The 20,796-nt window shown below is 33.8% G+C and overlaps 1 protein-coding gene across 1 annotated transcript; it reads left to right on the top strand.

Moving 5' to 3' along the window:
* The first annotated feature begins 10,334 nt into the window (after positions 1-10,334).
* Positions 10,335-20,482, top strand: LOC146923571 (Tetratricopeptide repeat (TPR)-like superfamily protein). The gene is made up of 13 exons (XM_085708727.1): positions 10,335-10,594; positions 10,671-10,831; positions 13,149-13,290; positions 13,725-13,841; positions 13,989-14,490; positions 15,177-15,215; positions 15,307-15,428; positions 16,639-16,785; positions 16,991-17,080; positions 17,201-17,325; positions 18,338-18,543; positions 19,573-19,697; positions 19,790-20,482. Exons 1-13 carry the CDS (start codon positions 10,382-10,384, stop codon positions 19,982-19,984), a joined length of 2,184 nt encoding a protein of 727 aa, XP_085564853.1. The 5' UTR covers positions 10,335-10,381; the 3' UTR covers positions 19,985-20,482.
* Positions 20,483-20,796: the final 314 nt, after the last annotated feature.

The raw sequence follows: 20,796 nt of genomic DNA, 5'->3' as shown, positions 1-20,796 counted from the left end.
ATCACGAAGGATTTTTGGGAAGAGAAGAAGAAAGATCAAAAGGATTCGAATCAGAGAAGAAGAAGAGGATAACTGATTTATTTTCAGTTCAAGAACTCACCAGAAACCATCGCAAGGATCTGTTCGTTCGAATCTCCAATCAAATTCAGGTAAACACATAAAAACCTTCTCGTTTTCGTTTATAATCATCATCGAAGGTTTGTAGTTGAAAATAAACGGTGAATCGAAGTGAAAACCTTGAAAAGATTTGGAAAAAATTGAAACCAAAACCCTAAAACGTAAAATCATGAAGATTCACCGTTTATTTTTCACATCTGAGTCCAAATCCGTGATCTGTGAAGAAGATAGAGTAGATTAGGGTTTAGTTTCAAGAAGATTAGAAAAGATTTGAAGCCCTAGAACGTAAGATTCAAGCGTAGATCTGTTCAAATCTAAGCTTCGTTTCCAAAAACGAGTTTCGAAATCATGAAGAGGAGTCCAAGACGAACACAACGACATAAAATTTTTCAGAAAAAGGGTTCAGGTACGGCGGCGCCACCGGCGGCCACCGTACCTCCGTCATAGTGTTCATCGGAGAAGATGATCGGAGAAGAAGAGAGAAGTGAGAGCTTCTCTCACTAGAATAGTTAGAGAGAGAGTGAGAAGTGAGAAGTGAGAGGTGGACCGGTCCCTTGTGTTTTTAAAGGGACGTGAACCAGACCGGTTCACCTGAACCAGTCTGGTTCACCCCTGGACCATTTGCTTGCACCGTCTGATCTAGGGTTTAGGATCCTGGGTCAATCCAACGTCCCTGATACGTTTGGATAGTCCAGGATCCATATTCCCTTTGGGCCTGGGTTTCTTCTTTCCGTTTTCTTATTTTTTTTTCTATTTTGCATGCTGTTTCTTGCTATTTGCACCCTTACATGTCCAAAACTTTGCTAAAAAATTTCTAAAAAAATCCTATGTGATTTTAATGTGTTTCTTGGTTTTTTTTGTGATTACTTTACATGTTAAAATGAATAAAAATGCATATGATGTAGCTTGTGTTTTGGATGGCTTTCTTGTTAAACTCTTGCAAATTTTTGCTATGTTTTGGTATGATTTTTTGGTCAAATTGATGCATGTGCTTGTTGTGTAATCTTGTGATGTGCTTGCCACTAATTTGTATCTTGGTCTTTACTGTTTGTGAGGGTGATTTGTCAATTACTTGTGTTGCAAGTTATGTGGAAAATTAAATGCCAAATATGCCTAAAATATATTATGATTCTTGACTTGAATGTGTCCTTATAATTTCTCCTATTTTTTGATTGTGATAAAAATCTTTGAACATTGTCATGATATGGGGGGGCATAGGTCATACACTTGTCTTGTTATTGTGATCAATTTTAGGTACATCTTGATAAGAGTTTAGTCACCTTTTTAACAAGATCTTGCTAATTTGTTTAATGTTCCTTTTGCTTATAATTTTCATGCTATTATGCCTTATTCTACTAACCATTTCATTTCATATTTCACTCATTCATAAGCATTCCTCCTCCCACTTCATCTCTATAGCTCTAAGGATTTAGCATGTAAAAACTTAGGGACTTTGTAATTTCCTTTTATGCAATTTTTAATTTTTTGCAAGACCATAGAATGTATCTAGGCCAATGATGTAAAGGACAATGGACTCTAATGATGTACACCGACACAAGCACCGACACATGCACACACACATCACATGGTTACTTTAGATGTATCACTAGGATATGCATGTTTAGATGTATGTTTAGGATTGAATGTTTAGATGAATGCTTAGGATTTACACTTTGAAAAATCATTTTTCAAATAAATATGAACAACATCACTCAAATCACTTTCTAAATAAACCTTGGGATCAAAATCCCATTGTATTTTTCCTTTTATTTTCTTAATCAAATTTCAATGAAAATTAATCATACTTGACCCTTTTTTCAAAAATCACTAATCAAACCCCACTTTTTTCTTAAATCTCAATGCTCATGAAGCCTCTCTCTCTCATTCTTCAAATTCCAATTTTTCAAACTTAAAATCAACCAACAAAAACAAAAAATATTTTTGGAAGAGAACTACGGTGGATTTGATCCCTTAAATGGGTACGTAGGCAAGGAATCAAAATTCCTTCAATTCAAATAAAATAAAAATTCAAACGCCTTCTTCTCCCTCCAATTCTTCACTTAGTAAACTCTTAGGTGTAAATATCACTTTTCAAATAGCATTTAAAAATAAAGCGCGCGCGTAGAAAGTAAAGACGGTTCCTATAGGATATTATAGTCGTTATGGGTGCCTAACACCTTCCCGTAGCGAAAACAACTCCCGGACCTCAATTCTCAAGGGTTTTGCTTATTTTTTCCCTTCCCAAGAAAAAAAATGAGATATCAAAGGTTAAAAAGGTTCAAACTTAATCAATGTTTGACACCCGAAAACCAAGATAAAACATAGATCTACATCGTTTTCGTGAAGAAACACATTTGTACGAAGGAAACTGTGAAATAGAGAAGAGTTGACGAATTACCTCGTTGTAATTTGGAGATTCGAACGAAGAAAAGGATCCTGACGTTTTGCCTTTGCTTCTGGTAAGTGTTTGTTGTTGTTGTAAACCGAAACTAAATCGGTTACAACCTTCTTCCTCTTCTTCTCTGACTCGAACGAGCTTCGTGATCGTGTTCGAGCTTGTTACAGTTTGTAACGAGCTCACACTTGTATTGCGAAATTCTTGCTGGCTTTTGGTGTCTTACGGTTCTATGATGTGAAATTCGAATTGAATTTCTGAGAACTGATGATAATTCGTACTGAATCTGTGAAATTGATGAAAAATTTGTTGATTTTCGTTGTTTTGTGATGAATTGAGACGAGAACAGTTGTGAATTGATGGCTTCAGCGTTGAATTGGTGAGGATTGGTATGGTTTTGAGAGAATTTGGATGGATTGTGGTTCTGGAAAAAACGGTTAGGGTTTGAAAGTTCTTCAAACCTTCATCGTGTTCTTGTGAAATTTCTGGGTTTGATCTTTTGATTGTGGAGAGAGAATGGAATTGGTGTTTGTTGATGTGGCTCTGCGTAATTGATCATTCTGACACTTGTGCAGTAAAAGTGCCTTTTATAGGCTGCCATGTGGCCTTTGACCCAATGAGATGCTGACATGTGTGATTCTGGACCAATGTGGGATTGCCACGTAATCTTGGACTGATGACTTGGACCAAAGGACCAGTCTGCAATTCTGGAAATTTAAAAAGGACCAACCTGCAAATTAAAAAAAAAGACTAAAAATAAATTTGGACAAAATATGGACTGTTTTGCAATTTTAATAAAAGGACTTAAAAATAATTCGAAACAAAAAAAAGGACTTGGATGCAATTATTAGAAATTTGAGGACTTTAAAAATAGAAAAAATTAAAAATAAAATTTGGACTAAAAATTGGTAAATTTGACTAAACGTAAAGTGAAACGATTAAAAATAACAAAACGGACTAAAACGAACCAATTACTTAAATGAGGTACTTTAAAGTAACCTCTCTCTGCCAAAATTTCGTGTGAAAAGACCAAAATGCCCCTAGGGACTAAAACGACTCAAAACGACTCAAATGCAATTTTAAAATGGTTTTTGACATGGAATTAGAGCAAGAGTTTATGCAAGCAAAATTAAAAGACTCAGAGACAAGTTTTAAGGATTAAACAGGGTTTTAACACAGGAAATGACTGAAATGCCCCTAGGGGCTAGACTGACTCAAAATGGCTTCAACTGTGATTTTTTTGAAATAGATTTTAACATGAGATTGAAACAAGGACTTATTCAAACCAATTTGAAAAGACTCAAACAACTTTTAAGGACTAAAATGCGTTTGCATGCAGGAAATGACTAAAATACCTTTTTTCATGAATTTTGCAAATAACATTGAAATAAAATGCAGAGAAAGATGCAATTGATCCAGGACAAATTCAAATGACTTGAAATCCAAGAAGAGAAGAATGGAGCTAGTATTTTTAGGTCCAAAATTAGGGTATAACATAATCATCGACTCGACTACAGAATGAACAATTCATGACTCAATCAATTGGTAGAATCATCACTCGACTACATAATAAACATATCATGGCTCAATAAATTGGTAATCATCAGCTCGACTACATAATAAACAGTTCATCACTCAATCAATTGGTAGAATCATCAATTCGACTACTTAGTAAACATTTCATGACTCAATCAATTGGTAGAACCATCGGCTTGACTACTAAAGTCATTGGTCCAACCAATTTTCATGTTGATTCTCGATCAACTCGGTTGGACTATAACCAGCTGAGCCGACTTTTACAACACTAATATTTTATATATCTCGGTTGGAATTATACGTATATCGATCGTTAATGCGGCCCCACTTAATTAATGTTTGAGGCAAAAATAATTATAAAAAATGTAACATATATGAGGTTTTATTCTTGAGATTTGGCGCGCACGCATTAATAAAATAGTTTTTCCATTATCTTCGATCACTTGAATGCGCAACTTTTACAAAATAATCCAGACACAATTTTAATGAATAGAGTTGTGTGTGACTATCATCTATGAAAGACAATCTTATGCTTGCTGTGTTTTACTCTGTCTTTTTTAGATTCAAGTAGTCGTTTATAACAGTGATAAATAGAATGAGATCATATGATCAGATCTAGTAGATGAAATGAACGCATATTTTTAATAGGAAAAACATTTGATAAGAGGATTTATTATAAAACAATAACAACATCAAAGTGAATTATTTGACAAAAAAAAAATAAAGTGAATTGAGCAACTAAAATTTGTGAAATCACTCACAAAAGGATGAATTGATATAACAAAATTCAAAAGTAGATGATGAAGACATACATACCCATGTGAAGTAGGCAAGATCAGCAAGCTAGATAAACAAGTGAACAAGAAACTGTCAACCATGCACAATGCACAAATTATATCATTTGAAGAGAGTAAGAAAATGTACCAAGTTTACCACTTAAAATAATGAGAGAACAAAAACCACATCTTCAGTGCAATTTCTCAAGACTAATAAAATTCCTTTACTATTTAATAAAAAAATAATATAAGATTGTAACCTATAATTCCCCTTTCGTGGAATTAAGTGAGATGCCAGATGTGATTACCAAAGATAAGTTCAAATTAAAGTATATCAGCCAAAAAAATTAACAAATATTATTTAATTTTCAGTTCTTAATATATATGTAAAAAACGTTACCTTAATTTAGCATGAATATAATGAGTTTGTTGTTGTCATTATGGATACGACAAAAATTCCTTCACATATTCCAATACTTTCTTTTAACCATCTTAATCTTAATATCCCAGAAAATACTTGTAAACATAAGATGATTTCTCTTTTATCTGTCAAATATTCTCCATTCACAAAAGATGAAGTTTAAACCACTGCCCATTATCTTAGGGTTCATTTACCGTGATTCTTACTTTCTATTTTTAAAGTTGAATTTAACAACAAAATATGTTCGGGGGCAAAATGATATGAAATTGATTTTTTACTTAATTTAAAATAGTTTTCATTTTTATCTCAAAAGAACAAAAATATATTTTCTAATTTTTTAAATAAATAGATCAACACATAACCACCGGTGGTCGCTAACCACCACTGTCCACAATTGATCACCACTATAACCACATTTGATTATCACTTCGGTCACTTTTGCCCACCACTTTAACGCCACTGCGACCATTGTGACCAGATGTATGTTGATCAACAATTCAAGACCAATGTCGACTATCACTCCAACCATTTCTAATCACCATTCTGGCCACCTCCGCTACCGCACCAACCACCACTTTGATGCCACCTCCAACCATTGCAGCTACTTGTCCACCTATCACCACCTCGACCATCACTCTGGCCACCTCTGACACCACTTGGACAACCACTTCAACTGTTGCGACCACCCAGCCACCGACCATTACTCCAACCACCCTTGACTGCCAACTCCGTCAACTGTTGAAGGCTGCCTATCCATTTATCGCCACACTAACAATTGTGGCTTGTCTGTTTGTTGATCATCGCTCAGATAGTTGTCTGCCAACGACTCAAACAACTATCAATTTTCAAACACTATTCTTAAAATTATTACTAAATAAATTAATTATAAATTTTATATATTGTGTGAGTTTATACTGAAACGAGATTAAAAGAAGTCCATAAATCATAATAGAAACTCAAAATTGAAAAACAATAATTGAAACTCAAAATTGAAATAAAAAATTAAATTATAATAGAAATCCATAATAGAAACTCTAGTTGAAACTATATTTTACTAAATAAATTAAATTTAAATAAAAAACAATAATTGAAACTATATTTTATTAAAAAAAATCATAATAGAAATCCATAAATCATCCTGAACGAGACATTTTGAATGTGTTTGATCTGTTGTAAAAATAAAGGACAAGGCAACTCTAGTTGTACAGTGTGTTGATTTGTAAAATTGTTTCAGAGAGATGACAAACCTGTGGCAGTGTGTTGATTTGTAAAATTGTTTCAGAGAGATGACAAACTTGTGGCAAGTGACATGAGAAAATTGAAACTCTTGTCCCCCACTAAATCACAACACATCCTTTTGTCCAACGCTCAAATTGTCTAAAATACCAAAATAGTATTTTATCCATGCATAAAAAATTGTAGAAGACAAAAAATTATTCAATATCATAAAAGTTTGTCATGTGTTGTTCTGTTTTGTCTTGTTCTGTCCAGTATTTATATTTAGTTGATCAAATGAATAATTAGGTGTCGGTGTTACAACTCAATTTTACATAAGTTCCTCCTATTTTACAAAAAATATGTATAATATTTCAATTTTCAATTGACTCTTTTGATGAAGTGTCATTATTAAGAGCTTAAAATATCGTTAATTTAATAATGAAGATTAACTATTAATTATCATTAACTAAAAGTATTTTAAGGTCTCCTCGCTAAGATGTTATAAAAAAAGTCGCTTGGAACATGCGACATGATCTTTTATAAAAAGTCAACGATTAAATTTGATAACAGAAAATTTAGGGAGACCAAAGTTCGAAGGAGATTTTTAGAGGAACTAAAAATGAAAGTTGATTATTTAGAGGAACTAAAAATGAAAAAACCAACCCAAATTCATGTATTTTTTTTATATATAATATAAATTATATATGCATTATTTATCAAATTAGAAACATGCCATGCTTGTCGAAGCACATTTGTTTTTATTTTCTATTTAAATTAGGAACAAATTTATGAAAAATATAAAATAAAAAATTGAAACAATTGTTTGTTTATTATAGTTACTTTAATTTTTTGGGCTAAATTGCACCATGGGCCCTATAGGTTAATTTGGAGGGCTGGTCCGAAACATCCTTCATACTAGGGTGCAAAAAGGTATCATAGGGTGCAAAAAGGTATCATCTTAGATCATCAAACCATCTCGCTTGTGTTATAGCAAAATTGAGACAACCCAACACACTTTCATGCACTGTAACATTGCTAAACCGTAACTTTTTGCATCCCAACCATAACACTGATATGATTAGTTGGATGTTCAAATAATTATCTTGCGAAAACTAGGCTCCCAAATTTACTATACATTGCTTTGTTAACTTTGGTACGCCAGAAACCAAGCATGTTTAACAATGTCACAGTTCATCTTGTCGCTCTACCTAAATCTGCCTCTATTTCTTTATTCATGATTATAATCTCGCAAATCCAACTTGGAGACCCGTGAACACGGTTGATCAAGAAAGTGGTAGTATAACTTATGCGGTTGTATCAATGTTTGTGTACGTCGTTTGTTTTTCAAATAGGCAAATAGGTTGAAGATTAATTGTGAAAACTATTTGATGCTCTAGTTTTTAGAACTTGTAGCCTAGAGCAGATTGAAGTTGATACTTGCTTAATGCTTCTGCAACTTTTTATTTAAGTTGTGACTCAGCGCAAATGTAAATGTTTGGAGTTTGAGCCTTTTAAAAATTTTGTCAACCCATATTTATTTTGTATTTAATTTTTCGCTCAATTTATTTTTATAGATGTCACAAGTTACTCAAAATACAAACAAATCAACCATCCTTATGAAGAATGAGAATATAATCTAATTTCACAATGTCCACGTACAACTAGACATGACAACAAAACCCACCCCCGTCCAGACCCGACATCCCCACCCCGAATTTAACGGGGAAAAGCCGATTTAACTGGGTGCGGGTGCGGGGGGGGGGGGGGATCTGGGTTTTTAGTACATGGCGGGGCCGGGGGTGGGGGATGCTTATACCTGCCCCGCATCCGCTTTCTGAAATTTACTTTATTAAATTTTATAATCTTATTTCCATAAGCATCAACCTATTTTAATATATTATTACTCTTTAGAAATATGTTTATTATACATATTTTGCTCTTTTGAAAAAAAAATAGATCTTTAATTATTATTGTTTTTTTTGTTGCTGTGAAAAAAATGAAAAAATATGCAAATTTTAAATATTTTATAAAAAAAATAGAGTTTTCGCGGGTGGGGACGGGGCCAGGGCGGGAGACCCACCTCCATTGGGGGCGGGGTTGAGTGTTCAATTTTTACCCCCAATATAATTTGGGGATGGGTGCGGAGGGAGGGTTCATGGAAGCGGGGGTGGGAACGGGGATGCTTAAACCCGCCTCCGCCCCGCCCCATTGCCATGCCTACGTAAAACAAACATATTTATTCACCAAACATAAAAAGAAAATAAGATGCAAAAAACATAGTAGAGAGAAGAATAATGGAAGAAAACTTCGAACTTTCACAATCTTTTTAAATAAAGCTAAATGCTTTTTTCACATATTACCAAACTCAATAATCAAGTCTCACTTCAAATTGATTATCTTTGGGAATGGGTGGAAGTACCAACCATATCTTCTTTGCAGTCAAAGAGTATATCTCTACTGAAATATCCAACACTTACAAACCCTCAAAGTTAAGAAATTATCCAAGAATAACAATATAGTTATAGCTTTTGATGCAAAACATGCAATAATTATAGAGAAATTATATTTATATAACCATTATATTATAATTTTTGTGATAATTATCTCTCTCATATTCATATTATGTACTTACTTTATTTATCTCTATACTACTTTGATTTTCGCGTCAATATTTAATTTTCTTTGTAAATCTACTTATATAACATTGTTGGTATAAAAATAATCCGATTTAACACACCCTGCATCGATTGACTCACTTGCTTTGGAACGTGATCTAAAGAAGGTTATAGTTGATGATATAGATCAATTTTTGAGGAGGAAGAAATTTTACCAAAAATTAGGCAAGTCTTAAAAACGTGAGTACCTTTTATATGGGCCACCCCAAATAGAAAAAAAATCACGGTGATACTGATGAAGAAGATGAGTGTCGAAGAATTAGAAAAGAATGGAAATGAAGAACGGTTGAAGATGACAAAACTATGTTTATAACCATTAGATTAGATATAACAAAAACCTCATATAACCATATATCAATTTTCGTCAAATAAAAATTCATTTCAAGATAATTTGGCTTAAATGCAATTTTACCCCCTCTATTTTGGCTTAATTTGAATTTTATCTTGTCTATTTTAAAACTCAGAATTTTACCCCCCTTATTTTAATTTTTTCAAATTTTTTGCCTCCTTTACCACATTTGAGTTCATTTTCGCTGATGTGGAATATATTATACTATTTTCTGGTTTCGCTCAATTTCTTCATAATAAAATAATATTTATAATATAATCCACGTCAGCACTGCCACATCAGCGAAAATGAATTCAAATGTGGAAAAAGGGGCAAAAATCCTGAAAAATAAAAAATATGGGAGTAAAATTCTGAGTTTTAAAATTGAGGGGATAAAATTCAAATTAAGCCAAAATAGTGGGGTAAAACTGCATTTAAACTAAATAATTTAGTAGAATGTGTGTGGTTATGAAATCAAAACGAGGGTAAATCAAGAGAGGCCAAAATAACTTTAATTAATTAAGGGATTCAAAATCTCACAATTGAAAAACCAAGATATCAAAAGTACAATAAAGTATTAAAAAAAGATAGAACATGAATGATATATTTCTCAAAACCAACTTAATTAAAGATTGATTTCCTTCCAAAAAAATAATTAAAGATTAATTTGATTTATTACACTTTCAACAAGATAGTATTAATCATCGATCAACGACTGAGCTCATTTTATTAAATTCACTCAATTTAAAAATATGAACCGTCTCATCTCAAATCAATGTTTGGATTAACTACAACTTAAAAATGTGTGATTTTTCTTTCCCTTCCCCATTGACTCCATTACCTTGTTTCAAACAAAATAAAAAAAAACATAATCAGAAAACAAAAACAAAGAATCTAAGAAAGAAAGAAACAAGAATGGAAGCAATAGCAGAAGGACTATGGGGGTTAGCAGACCATCATGAAAACCGAGGAGAAATAGCAAAGGCAGTAAAATGTCTAGAAGCAATATGTCAAAGCCAAGTTTCCTTCTTCCCAATCGTTGAAGTCAAAACTCGTCTTCGTATCGCCACAATTCTTCTTCATCATTCCCATAACGCTAATCACGCTAAATCTCACCTCGAACGTTGTGTTAGTATCATCTTCCTTAACCCCTTTGTTCCAATTTGTTTGTTTAATTTATGGGTTTTTGTTTTTTTTGTTGTAGCAATTGTTGTTGAAGGCTATACCGTCTTGTTTTGAGTTGAAGTGTAGAGCTTATAGTTTGTTGAGTCAGTGTTATCATCTTGTTGGAGCTATTCAACCTCAGAAACAGGTTTTGTTTAAGGGTCTTGATCTTGCTGCTTCTTCTGGAAATGGAAATAATGAGTATGTTTTCTTTGCTGCTTTTCATCTTTTAGTATTTAGGAATCAAGATTTTATATCGTCGTTGCGTGATAAGGAAGTCGAGGGTTAGATCTGGATCCTCACTCCCAGCATAATGTTAACAATTGTTTGAGTAAAGACACAATTTTTTTGGCGATCGATTTAGTCTCTTACAAAAATAATAGCGAAATTAGTCGCTAACATTTTTACACTGAAGGCAAATTAGTCCCCGGCTCATTATAACAGACGGACTAATTTGTCCCCAATTTGAAAATGCCAAGGGTTAGTTTGGTATTATTTTGTATCAGGGAGTTAATTGGGCCGCGAGAAAATTGTCAGGGACCAAATATTAACATTTGCTGTTTGAAAAATACATATTGTTGTTGTGTGTAATTCTAGATATTGTGAAGTGAAAAGTCATTGTCCAATAGTGGTTAATACAGTTTCAGTCGTGGTGAAATTGCAGCTGTGAACCATTTTTTAAAACTATGGAATGGAATTTGTGCTTTGTTCAACAGTAGGGTTTTTAAGAAAAGATTCGTAACTGCAATTTCGACTGTGATATGAAGGTTTTTGATATTTTTGCAGTTGTAAATAATACAAAGAAATGTGATGACATCTTGATTTAAAACCTTGCTCAAAGACGCCCTTTTTTATAATTAGTTACCTAGCAAAAAATTGTTATGCAGCGGCCTAGATAGCGGTTTTGGTCATTTTCTAAAACCCCGATAGGTCTCCATCTTGTTGTGATCTTAGATATTGCGCAGAATTGCAATCAAATGTGGTTGATACAGTCTTAGTGGCAGTCAAATTGCGGTCGCAGAGACCAAAAATCATGATGTCGTGACAAGGGTCGCAAACATTTTTTTAAAACCTTGAATGGAATACCATCCTTTTTCAACAATAAGAGGGTTTTATGAAAAACTTGGCAACCACAATTTGTGTTGTTGTATCAAATTTTTCATGTCTCTACAATCACAAATAATAACAAGTATTGCGGTTGCAACCACAGGCTAAAATCTTGATTAGCAATGAGTTTTGTTTTTTGGTTTTTGTTATATCTTGCTTTCTTAGTTATTGGATTGATCAATCCTCATTTGCGGACAATAGCTTTGTAGGTTGTGTACAAAAGGGCTTCTTAGCCTTATTTGAATGAATATATATAATTATGATTTGCTTGCTATTTTGGACAATTTTAGAACATATTAGCATGTCTGGTTTAGCTTTTGGGGGGGGTTAAACGGGCTTTTGAACAAAGCTAACATATTGTTGCTTTTATAAAAAGTGCATTGGGAAGTTTATTTATTTATTTCTGTTTGGTTCCATTGGAATCTAAATCAAACAGACTAGATAGTACATCAAATAAGAATTGGGGTAAAAACTGTAGCGTCAATGATCAGAAGCAATATCTGAAACAGATGTTAAAAAACAGTACCGAACTATAGGGATACAGAAGATCCTCCTCCAAGTCTAAAAGAACTTGTTATAATTAGTTACTCCGAGAGGGATGGGTAGCTCAACTGGTTTGAGCTAAGGGTTTAAGGAATTGGAGGACCTGAGTTCAAACTCTGGTGAAGGAGAAAAATACTAAGATTGGCTATTTCAAATAAAAATAGTTCCTTCCTAACATTCACTCTCCCCTCTCTCTGCCTCCCTCCCTGCCTCTCTAGTTAACTAACTGTTACTGCCATACTTTTAACTGAGGTTTGCTATCACAGTAGAGCTATAGATAGTTAATAATAGTTGTATGCTCCTTCCATAAATTATGACAAGCTTGGTGCGTATATTTATATGTTTTTATTTAACTTGAGAGTGTTTGTGTGTTAAGACAGTAGCTGTAGCATGTATATGGTAAATACCAAATATTTATGGAAAATGCTGGTTAGTATAAATGGAAATTCACAAATTGTAACTTTTACACCAGAGTGTAAATTATAAAGGAAATGTCTGATGTTTTTTCTTTCCATATCCCCTATTATGTATGCTTGTCCCTCTTTTCACACATTCATATCATTTGTTTCATACTAAATATCTGAACTCAATAGTAATTGTATACCTATACAGCTATACATACATTTTCAGCTTGAAAATCACCTTTTACTTTTTCCACATGGGTATTCATGTCTGATAATATATATGTCAAAGGTGTTCAATATATGATGAACAACTGGAAAGCTTAATTTTTTTTTTTTTAATTCATAAATTCTGGGTCTGGAATAGTAAATTATTTATCACATACTCTTTTCACATATGTTTATAAATTATTGCCAAATTGACTGCATTATTGCATGTTCATAGTTTTTTGTTTATTTTATTGAAGGATTTCAACAAAGTTGTGGTCTTGCAACTTCAACTCACAGCTTGCAAATGCTTTGTCAATTGAAGGAGACTACCGGGGTTCAATCTCCGCCTTAGAATGTGGATATGCCTGTGCTACTGAAGTACGCTACCCAGAGTTGCAGGTTAGTAGTGAAAGGTTACAGGAAAAGACATCTCCTTTGATCCCTTCTTTGCTCTTTGCATCCGATTCATTAGTTTACTTAATTCTTACAACTAATAGGTAGAACCTTCTGGAAGCTTTGTCCTTAAAATACCAAAGCCCTAAAATAACCTTTTTAATACTTTTTTTAATTGTTATAACTTAAATACAATTAAAACTAAATTGAAAATTTTAAACGAATAAACTCCTTTTTTCCTTCCCTTATTCTTAAGTCATCACTTTCATCTTTTATACCAGCTTCTATTATGACAATTTTACTTCTTTTCACACATGTTGCATTGCATGTGTGCAACGCTCTAGTTTGCTGAATTAAAGGGTACTCCAATTGTGCTTTTAGTTTGCTATAATAATGCCATCTGACTGTCTGTAATTCCTTGTGTTATCATAATGGACCAGATGTTCTTTGCCACTTCATTATTGCATGCCCACCTCATGCAATGGGATGATGATAATTTGGTTGAGCAAGCTGTTAATAAATGCAATGAGATTTGGGAGTCAATTCAGCCAGATAAAGTGAGTGCCAATGTTCTTTAGCTTCTTGCTTTTCTGTGTAGACACTATACACCCACAGACATGTGCATGTTTGCAACTGAACTCTTCCACGAGTCCTTTTTTAACTTAATCTAACACTTACCCTCTTTGCTTCCACACAATCCTCAGAGACAACAATGCCCTGGCTTGCTCTTTTATAATGAATTACTGCACATATTCTATCGTACGCGGGTATGTGATTACAAGAATGCTGCACCCCATGTTGACAATCTGGATGCTGCTGTGAGGGCTGAAAAGAGGCAAACACAACATATGCAAGAGCTAGTGAAGGAGCTCAGTGTCTTAGATCAAAGTCTTTCCAGGTCTGATCTTCACTACAGGGAAAGGGCAGCGTTGTCTGAAAAGCAAGCAATGATTCAAGAACAGCTGAGAAACATGAATGGGTTCAGTTCAATTGGGAGGGACTCTCTTGAACCAGTATATTTTGGGAATGGCAGAAGGACACTAGGAGATAAGCTTCAGTTAGCACCACCTCCTATTGATGGGGAATGGCTTCCTAAAAGTGCTATCTATGCTCTAGTTGATCTGATAACTGTTGTATTTGGGCGCCCAAAAGGACTTTTTAAGGAGTGTGGAAAGCGCATACAGTCGGGGATGCGTATAATTCAAGGTTGTTCAGCAACTATTTTTGCTATTTGTGTTTGCATAAATTTTACTTCTTTTGGCTTTGGATTGATTTATTGCTTGTGGCATATATCATTACACTGCAAATACAAGGGCTAATTTTGGATCGAAAATAAAAAATGGCTATGATATATGAATCAAATACTCCCTCCGGTCCTTAATATAAGAGAAGAATCTTTTTTTAGGTTCATTGAATAATCAATGTATTTGGACTATAATGTAAACTAAATACATCATTTATTCAATGAACCTAAAAAAAGAATCTTCTCTTATATTTAGGACCGGAGGGAGTATGTATTAATATGCTGTCCAAATTAGTCGCTGATGAATTTTTATGTTGTCCGAGTTATACCTTTTTACTTGCACTTTCACTGCCTATCATCGTTACTACTTGCCAGATATTCTTTATGTCCAACCACAGCCGTGGAATGTCTTTTCTGTTGGTTTCTAGGATTTAATGTTAAAAGCATTTTTGAAACATCATTTGATCAGAAGCATAACTCATTTGGAATATTCTTTCTGAAAGCGTCATCAATGAGTTGATTTGTTTCTGTTATTTGCGCAAATGGATTTCCTTATTATTCATTGCTGTTGTGCATTGCTGTGGAGACCGAGTAGTTCTTGCCGCTTTAGACTCATTTTCCTTATGGAAATAATTTTTCTTTCTTGCAGATGAGTTATTGAAGCTTGGAATTACTGATGGTGTCAGAGGTGATATTCATTATTCTTACCTACAAGATTTTTATGCTTTCATGCAAACAACAATTCATATGAAACCTTGTTGAACTTTCTTATTTAGCAGAAGTGGACTTGCAACACTCTTCTATCTATATGGCTGGAGTATACTTAATGCTTCTAATTCAGTTTCTTGAAAACAAAGTGGCCATAGAGCTCACACGAGCAGAATACGCTGAAGCGCAGCAGGTTGGTTATGTCCCTGTTGTGTTTATATATTTGGGTTCCTGTTGTATATTGTGTGAGCCCTAAGGACGAGCAATGCTATTAACGGTTTATTGTGGTTCATAAAAGGGCAACCCGGTGCACTAAAGCTCCCGCATATGCAGGGTCCGGGAAGGCCTTATTGTGGTTCATGATGACAGGAAAAAAAACTCACAAAGTATACTAAAAATGTTGAAGAACACATTTAAAAACACAAGTAGGAAAAATAGAAGCCCTTTAAACAAGAAGACAAAAAAAAAAATCCTATAATAGAAGAAACTCAACAACAAATACAAGAAGTAGGACAAGGATAATATTCTTTTTGCAGAACATAGACTGAGAAACTCACAATTTACGAACAGAGAAACAGTGTGAAAGAAATAGAGAGAGATAGACAGTAAAAGAGAGAGATATGCATAGCAGAATAATAGGACAAGAAAGGAATGGTGGAACTTAGAAAATATGGAAAAATACATAATAGAAAAGGAGGAAAACAAAACATGGTTTGCTTGTAACAATGATATACTTGAGAAAACTGAAGTCATTGGCGATAGGCTACGCACTGGAGAAGTGCTGTTCACCAAAGATGGGCAATTGAGAGATGATAGAGATGTGTGGGTGAGAGGCAACAGAGAAGCGCAAGTGATAGATGGCTAAAACATTCAGTGAGTTGAATGTAAAATAGGTTTTTAGCATTTAAAACAGTTTGGATTTGTTTTGCCCATCTTTATTTTCTTTTTTATGTTGATTTAGTGCTTTTTCTGCCGTCATGGAAATAGCGACTTACATGTAAAAGCCACCCCAACATGGCTTTAAAGTGGCATTTTGGCTCAAAATTGCTATGCCATTCTCTCATGACCGTCATTTAAGAATGAGGGTGGGATTGAGAAGATGTGATAGCTTGCATTTTATTCTGTTAAACTTCAAATCTCATTTAATATCCACCTTATTAGGTGGCTTTGCTTCTGGTGATATTTTTTTTGTACTATTTTAGTTGATTTGAAAAGTTGGCAGTGAATTTGCATCCTGTTATACTTCAAATTTGAAATAATTAATGACATTCTGTGAAAATTTTCAGGCTTTGTTATAGATATAAAATTGTTTAGCATAGTGGATTTGAAAAATCGGCTGTGAATTTGCATCCTGTTATATTTCAGATCTGAAATTGATTAATGGCATTCTGTGCAAATTTCAGGCTTTGGTTCAGATGAAAAATTGGTTCATGCGGTTTCCGACTATATTACAGCCATGTGAATGCATCATTGAGATGCTAAGAGGCCAATATGCTCATTCTGTTGGCTGTTATAACGAAGCCGTCTTTCATTATATTGAAGCAGTAAAGGTATATATAGGATATATCTATAACATATATGTGATATTTTGTAGTGATCAAGATGTAGTCTTTTCAGTTTTTTCAATTGTGATACATTTCATATGCTGCTTTAGCCTCTAGCTTACTTAAGATCACACTAAATTTTTTTTTTAGATAATGATATGAACTGTTGATGGGGATGGTCATCCATAAATAACTTCATATTTTTGTGTAGCTCACGGACAGCAAATCAATGCAAGCTATGTGCCAAGTTTATGCAGCTGTTTCTTATATCTGCATTGGTGATGCTGAATCTAATTCACAGGTTTAGTTGTACCTCTAATTTAATTGGCGCTACTTACTTTTTCTAACGCAGGTGGATCCCATAGGCATTATTTATTTATTTTTTTATTAACCAAAACATAGTTTGCCACTTTGCCTGCAGGCACTTGATTTGATTGGGCCAGTTTATGAAGTAATGGATTCTTTTGTAGGGGTTAGAGAGAAAACTGGTGTTCTCTTTGCCTACGGACTTTTATTGATGAAGCAACAAGATCTACAAGAAGCAAGGTAGTTTTTCGTGTAATTTTTGTTCAAATTCGATTAGGGTTTTCTGTCTGGGTCTGAGTCTCCAATTTATAGTCTTGTTTGTATGGCCAATGTTTCTACTTTCTATAACTATTTAATATAAATGTTTTAAATCCATGCAGAAGATTTCTCCAAGACTTTGGTTGATTTTATCTGCAAATACAAACTATAACATTGACATGTTTCTGCTTTGTCTGCACCGCAACTATCATTTTTCAATTTGTTCAAAATAACTTATTTTGGTTTAGATTATTTTGTGTTCAAAATAGCTTATCATCTAAAGCTTTCTGACAGATGTAGTTATTTTAATTTTTAAAAATATAAGCATGTTTTTTTCCTGGAATTAATAAGCAAAAATTAATGATTAGTTTATGTCTGCAAATGCAATTAAAGATCAGAGAACATCTGTTTTTTTATAAAATATTTACCACACAGTCCTCAGTATCTCATGATTATTTGAATTTGTACGTGTCTGAGTGAAGAAGACTGGAAATCAGACCAGACTGTCTAGTTCACCAGAAAACTATTGAACTGGCATCATATCCGGTCCAGTGAATACTCATATCAAAATTGTTTCAGTTGAAAACTCAATAGCCCAGTCAAATTCTAAATCTGGCTCTGAACCAGTCAAATCATTTAAACTGGCTGAATTTATTTCTCCTTTCCATTTCACCAAACAACAAGTGCACCAATTTGTTTGCCCCTAACGTGCTATACAGTGCATGTAATCACAATGTTCTTATTTATTTTTTTAACAAAAACAATGTTTTTAATTCTTATGTTTATTATTGATAAATATACTTTACCTACAATTATTGATTGATAAACTTCATATATATATAAGATCCCCAGTCTAACTATTGACCCTTGATTCTTTTATTTCAATGGTTCAATTAATAACATTACATGGACACAAACAATAACAATAGTTTCTATGCCTTAGCTTGATGTTTCTATTTCTTCTTCTTTCCTCTAAGTTGTAATTTTTTTGCAGAATTCGCTTGGCGAAGGGATTGCAGCTGACACATACTTATTTGGGGAACCTTCAGCTTATTTCCCAATATTTAACAACCCTTGGCAGTTTGGCCATTGTATTGCGTGACACTGTACAAGCCAGGGAGATTTTGAGATCGTCTTTGACCTTGGCAAAGAAGCTTTGTGATGTTCCTTCTCAAGTCTGGGTGCTGACTGTTTTGACAGGTACTTTTCTTAATAGTTTTTTTTTCTTTCTCGTAGCATCATTTTTATTACTTTTAAATGTGCCCAAGTTATAGTTTGGGAAATAGATCACACTATTTTATTTTTTGTCTGTATTTAGATAGCTTCCACCGTGTCTTTCATTTCTTGCAGTTTTCTCTGTTCTGGTTTGTTGATAAATGTTGTTTAAAAGTGCCTGGTAGGTAAAGTCGGGTGTCTTTTATCTCTGAACTGCATGGACTGATTGTCTCATTCTACAGAAATCTTTTGATTGTATGAGTATTACTCTGCATGGTATTCTAGGCCAGATTCTTTATCGGTTTTATTTGTCCAAATGATCTGCAAGAGGTTTACAGATGTAAAGGCACTTTCTTCTGTGATTAGGTCAACCCTGATTCAATCTTGTTCACAAAGTAATCCATTTTGTTGTTGATATGTGAAATTTTGTCATGGATAATAGTGGAGAGAGAAAGTGGTGAGGCAAATTTTTATGTGTTGATCTGTGAGAAGAAAATACTTTCTCAAGGATCCTGTAGATATGCTGAGTCTTCTCTTTGTAAAGAGCTGATATGGCTCATTTGCTGGAATGCATTTATCACTCTTTTATTTGTAGTGTTTTATCAATTGGTCGGACCTGCCATATTCAAACCATCAATCTAAGGGCCAAGTTTTTTTGTTTAAAAACCTAAAATGCAAGTTGAATGATAAGGCTAAGTGGCGCAGAAAACATTAACTTCAGTGTCGCCATGGTAGTTAAAATCGCTATTCAATTCATAAGCCCGCTCGATCTTACAATCTTCTTCGATTTGATTCTATGGAGATTTAATGAGTTTTCATAGAATCATGTTCAACTTTGATTCAAACCATTGGGCAAGTATTTATACAGGGGACTAACTCGGTAATTGGCTGACACATTAGCTGTCAGATAGTGGCAACTTTGATAGACGAGCAGGGATGGGGATGTGTTTTCTTCATTTCATTATTGTAAAAATATTTTTTTTTTTGTCTGAATATACTTATTGGTTCTTGCAGCTTTATATAAAGAATTAGGAGAAAGAGGAAACGAAATGGACAATGCTGATTATCAGACAAAAAAATCTGAAGACCTGCATAAGAGGCTGGCTGATGCACAAGCGTCCATTTATCATATTGAAATAGTAAGCTCGTCTTGACAAAGCAGCACTATCTCTGATTCTCTGTATTTAGATTTTTTGTTAATTATATTTTGGTTCATCATTTTGATTAACAGATTGAGAGAGTAAGATTTGAAGTTCCACAATTACATGAGTTGGAAATCAAGCGTGCAATGGCAGGCCCAAGCATGGGAGTTAATAATCTTGATATTCCAGAATCTATTGGCCTGCCAGCACAAGCACCCGTTCCATCATCAATGCTAGTTGATATAGATGGTAGTGGTAGAAGACGTGGAAAACGGAGAATTTAGTGTTTTCCTCATGGAAGTGAACCCGGTATATTATTGTGAATTAATTATTGTCGGTAATTGCTCTAAGCCTCTAAGGTGCAAGCAGGTTGAAGAGTTTCACCAGAAAGGTTTCCATCTTACCTCAAGGCTGTCGGTCAAGTATGAATCACTGTTTAAGATCCTGTACAGTTAATTTAGTATGTACTCATTAAGTTACACGAGCAGGATAGATGGTAGAACTCACTGGTTGACATGTTAACATTATAATAGGGTTTTTGTTCTATCAAAAGAGAAAATAGTGGAGTAGTTTTTCTAAGGTTGTTAAGTTAGAATTTCTTGTGTTCGATTCAGCTATTTATAGCACTTTTTTAGTTCACAGATGTCAATTTGGTCTATCCTTTAGTGATGTTATATTGGAAATCAATTGCAAGAGTGTTAAAGAAGTAGAATTTAATGTATAGCACATTTGGATGAAACGTGACAAAATTAAATACTTGTGACACATAATTTCATTTGCACTATATCCTTTTCCTGTCCTAGTTTACTGCAATGCAATATAGAGTTTCTGGAGCTGAGATATTTGTAATTATAATTAATCTTTGTAATTGTGTGAGGAGATACCGATATACACCAAAGAAAACCTCATGGATAATACAACCTTTTGGTTTGGAAAGTTTCAGCTACTTCATATTGAACTCAACGATGACAAAGTGAATCCTTTTGTAAGACTTAGTTGCAGTACTCTTAGAGAGATCATAGATGATATAACTGAGTTTAAGTTCTGTTTGGTAAGATTAAACTGCTAAGGGAAAGGTTTAATTATTGTGTATAAA

Source organism: Medicago sativa, chromosome 5 (assembly GCF_051527215.1).
Source record: "Medicago sativa cultivar Bolivia chromosome 5, Bolivia_mono, whole genome shotgun sequence".
NCBI classification, from domain to species: domain Eukaryota; kingdom Viridiplantae; phylum Streptophyta; class Magnoliopsida; order Fabales; family Fabaceae; genus Medicago; species Medicago sativa.
Note: the sequence above shows the minus strand (reverse complement) of the source record. Positions and strands in the feature narration are given on the sequence as shown.